The sequence below is a fragment of the Egretta garzetta genome, unplaced genomic scaffold (genome assembly GCF_000687185.1).
Source record: "Egretta garzetta isolate BGI_Z169 unplaced genomic scaffold, ASM68718v1 scaffold101, whole genome shotgun sequence".
In the NCBI taxonomy this organism is placed as follows: Eukaryota; Metazoa; Chordata; class Aves; order Pelecaniformes; family Ardeidae; genus Egretta; species Egretta garzetta.
Window position 1 is genome coordinate 1,422,098 of NW_009258666.1, and position 4,393 is coordinate 1,426,490.

The window sequence follows — 4,393 nt, forward strand, 5'->3', positions numbered from 1 at the left end:
TGTCCCGGCCGGGGGAGGGAGGGAGCGGCCCCGACCGCTCCGGGGCCCGCCGGGCAGCAGCCCTCCTCCTTTTCCTAATGCTGTATTTAACATTCATTGCTCAGAGAGAGAAAAGAACAAGGAGACACGGTCCAGTGTTTGGCTTTTATTGAGACATGATTTTCTTCTTTTCATATAACTTATCTAATTAAAATATTCATCTTAGTTACCACAAAAAAAAAAATAAAACCATAGAAAATTGTATATACACAGTTAGGGACCAAAATACAAATGCAAAGTCAAGGTCACTCCCCCTCCTGCCCACGTTACTCATCCCACCACCAGCGGGGCAGCGAAGGGGGAAGAGGCAGCTCTGCTCCGTTCCTTCGTGTGTAGTGTAGCACAGAAAAATTGCACAAGCGTTAACACCCCGGGCCCCGAGAGACTGGGAACGGAGCAAGCGCTTTTATCCTAGACTTTGCTTAGTCTGTGTCGCACAGAAGTAACCCTCCTCTCTAGTAATCCACCTCTTCCAGCTGTGCTGGTTTAGGAATTGAAGGGAAAGCGGGGAGCATGGGTCCCGGTAGCAGTGGGACCAGCTCAGCACAGACACAGCGTCGCATCTGATCCTCTCTGCCACCCCCCCATCCCTGCAATCCAGCTAAGCTAAGATACAGACACAGCTGGCAAAGCCTAGAGCAAAGAGGCTGCTCGGAGAGGGAAGGTACATCAGCCCGTAACAGCAAGGCTTTGGGCAATACCCACATGTGAGGATCCAGCTGTAGTATTAATTAAGTGGCAGTTCAGCAGTGCCCAAGGCCTGAACGCCATGCCAGACTCCGCTTCCCTCCCCTCTGCCCCTACCCCAAGTACAGAGGAGAAATAAATGGTAGCACAACGGTCAGCAGAAGATAATATATTGTTATCTAATTAAAAATACAGCAAAATTAAATACAGCAAAAATGCAAGAGTAAGGAGCCATTATTTTACAGCACAACACACACTGAAATGCTGCACGGTAACATTAAAGCATCTGGGACTGTAACAAACTTACAGCACATGAGAGTCTGAGAACATTTTTCCAAGACCTTCAACATAAGAGAAGAACAGACCAAATAAACAAGAGACAGGTGTTCAGAATGGTTTAAAATAAAGGGGGGGGGAAAGGAGAAAAAGAAAGAAAGAAATCAACAGAAACCAGAAGCATACATGGATTTTTCCAGAGCTCTCCAGGGAGGGCTCCTCACAGCAAGGTTGCACGCACAGACAACTCCACCGGTTCAGGATTTGGCAGCCACAGAAAGCCAGCAGCAGAGCTTCTCAAAAGCTGCTAACAACAGCCTCCACTACCAGCACCTTTTCCAACCTAGACAGCAAAGTCTTAGGGCAGCAAATATGGCTTGAAACTCCCCCCTTTCCGATCCAGTCAGACCCCTAAGCGCTAACGGAGGCCATCTCCATCGCCACATGGCCTGGGTCTAACCAGCTCCATCCTCTGCCTGCACCACCTCTGGGCAAGTTTGCTTTCGAGGCAGACACGTTCATCACAGTAAGGCTTCACATTTAATAGCGAGTGCCTAGTTCTGTCCCGGCTCCCCACTCTCTGCTGCATCCTCAGCGAGTCCACCTGAAATCACCCCCCTCATGCAACACTCGGGGCTCCCCCAATTCCCTGGAGAAGCTGTGCTCCAGGGCACCTCCTCATACTTCCACCAATCCCAGCGTCTGGGTCACATCGCACACCCTTTCCTTCCAGAGTTCCAGTTCCTCAGACATCAAGTACAACCAAGCTTTTCAAACTCCCGCTCTGAAGTATGCACACATTAAAAACAAACCACATTCCATTATTCACTTGCCTCCAACCCCAGTCAAGTGGTTTCAGGTTCAAAGAATAAAATCCTTGCTTTTTCCAAAAAAGGGGCAGAGGAAAACATACAGCAAAGACAGGATTTAAGCACCAGCTTCCAAACTGGAAATAAATCCTTCTCAATTCCACACAGAAAACAAGATAAAAAAGTATTCCTTCTTTCCACTAAAAGAGGCAAACCGATGCCTTCTCTGATATTTAAAAACTGGTTTTAATTTCAGAGGCAGACAAAGTCCCCTCTCTCACAAAAAAAAAAAGAAAAAGTTAAAATCTGACTTGGTGCACAATAAAATTTCTCCCAAAACCCCTCATAGTTTTATTCCCAGTAGCCAGCAGAAGACAACAGCAGCAGAGAAAAGAAAAAAAAAAGTCTCCAATGGCTCTTGGCATCCCTGCACAACAACGTAAGCATCTGTACAAGATCTACAGTAAGAGCAGAGAGAAGGTCGAGAGCGAAGATTTTATTAACATACACGAGCAGAGAGCAAAGCCTCAGGACTTGATGCGCTTGCCAAAGAATGGATAAGCAGATGGGGCCACCGGTCCTAACTGTCCCAGAGAGTCCAGGTGGGACTTTGGGCCCAGCAGGTACCAGATCACGAGGAAAGACTCCCGTGACACCCAGTGTCCACTCAGACAGATGGATTCCTGCCAGCTCGAGTCAGAGAGGCTGGCCCTTGTACTGGATTGAGAGGGGGGAAGACTACTGGGAGCAACATAAATAATCTCAGCGGGATAGAAGGGCAAAATATTAATTAAAACCATTTTATAATTTATTAAGAGGTTAAATAGTAAATAGTCTCTGGATCTTCCACTCTCAGCAGGTGCCAAGACTTCACATTTTCTCGTGTCGGGAGATTCTTTTGACGGATGACAAAGCCAGAAACGGGATGTTAAGGGCAGGGGAAAAAGAGGAGGACTTGACACTGAGAAAGGGACCAGAATAAAAGATAAAATACTGTGCTGTCGTCTTGTGCAGATCGAAGCTTCTCCCAGCAGCTGCAGGCTCCAAAGAGTTCAAAGAAAAGGGCTGTTTGGGTACCTTCTCCCCCTTCAGTGCCACTCCCCCACAAGAGGGAAAGTCCCAGATCTGCACTGCAAACTTATCTCCGAGAGAACCTGTTTTTGAAAGCTTTGATAGTCTTTGCCATCATGGGTGCAATTTCTGCAAAGGAAAGAAAAAAAAAAAAAACAAAACCACAAATCAAACAAAAACTCCATACATTAAAGCATCAGTCACAGACTAGGAGAGCAGAGAGCAATTCAAAGCTGCAGCCCTGGCAAAGCAGATGCAAGACAAGTGTAAGTGTGTGCGCTCTCTGACCACAGCCTATATTTTCAGGTCACAGACAGAGGAGAGCCCGCTCTGCAAGAACACAGATCTCTGATTAAACCCTCCCTGCTTCCTTCCCAAGGGAGCTGCGCTACAACTGCATTGTTCCAAACAGCTGGACAGACAGAAGGACAGCAAGAGGGAAAAGGCAGGGTTTCTGCCTCACTGCTATCATTAGGACAGGCTGATGCAGTCAGCACTGAGCAGGGCAGGTGAATCGGATGCTTCCTTATGGTTTTTCTTGTGCAAGAAGTTTGGACAGCCTTTACCCTCTCTTTAGGGAGAGAACAGAGGCCACCAGCATCAACCCTCCTGCACAGCCTGGATTTCCCTTACAACAGAAGCAGCAGATTCATGCTTTTGTAAAGGAGGAGCTCTAGGAGACCACACAGACGTTCTGCAGTTTATACTTACTCTTCACGGGTGGTTTCCTGGGGTCATAGGAGGAGAAGGTGCTACCTGAAGATGGGACAGAATGGGCACTGCTGGTGCTGGGCCCGTCATAGGACTGCTCCTCACTCACACGAGTGTGGCTTTTGCTAGATGTGTACAGGACTGGTTTTATTCTGAAATAGAGATGGGACAGACATTTCAGTAAAGGAGTCACTGTGGTTTGATGCAATTATTCAGACACAAGCCGCATTTGTTAACAGCGGCATGGCTGATACTGCGTGGAACCAGCGGTGACCAGGATCTTCACACTTCCCAGCAAGAAAGCAGCTATTATAGTTACAAGGTTCACAGCAAAAAGACCTCCTGGGGACACAGTAGTACTCTCCTGCCAGGACAGAAAGCTTCAGGGGGAAGCTGGCAGGACTCCACAGGAAAAAAGAGGCCCCGAACAGCGGGTGCTACTGAGAAACACTCACTTGGTCTTCTCTGGCAGAAGAGGTCCTCCAGTTCCAAACTTCTCTTGTCTCCTTCGTACATCCCGAGGGGGCTTCGCTGCAGAGTTCACAAATGCCATTTTGGCCACTCTACCTGTAGGATGCCAGAGGGAAACATTGCTTAGCTCCAGCTTATTATAAAGGAGGCTCCTCCATGCTTCTCTTCTTACAGCAAGCTCCAACCACATCTCCCCAGTCCATCTATTTCAAAGCTCAGGCAACAGCCTCTTCCCTAAGGTCTGAACCTCCTGCAGTCACAACACAGGCTGTGAGAAATCAGACTGATCAGGTCAGTAGTTCTCATTATGTTCACCAAAAGAGCAGGAA

The 4,393-nt window shown here is 47.8% G+C and overlaps 1 protein-coding gene across 1 annotated transcript in view; it reads right to left on the bottom strand.

Annotated features, from left to right (window-relative positions):
- Positions 1 to 229: 229 nt before the first annotated feature.
- The window catches only part of ELOA (elongin A), a 13,331-nt gene continuing 9,167 nt past the window's right edge, over positions 230 to 4,393 (bottom strand). Inside the window, exons 10-12 of the mRNA XM_035904025.1 lie at positions 4,049 to 4,160; positions 3,594 to 3,745; positions 230 to 3,011 (exon numbers count right to left, since the gene is read on the bottom strand). Coding sequence (XP_035759918.1) covers positions 2,950 to 3,011; positions 3,594 to 3,745; positions 4,049 to 4,160 — 326 coding nt within the window. The 3' untranslated portion in view covers positions 230 to 2,949. The remainder of the gene's footprint in view (positions 3,012 to 3,593; positions 3,746 to 4,048; positions 4,161 to 4,393) is intronic.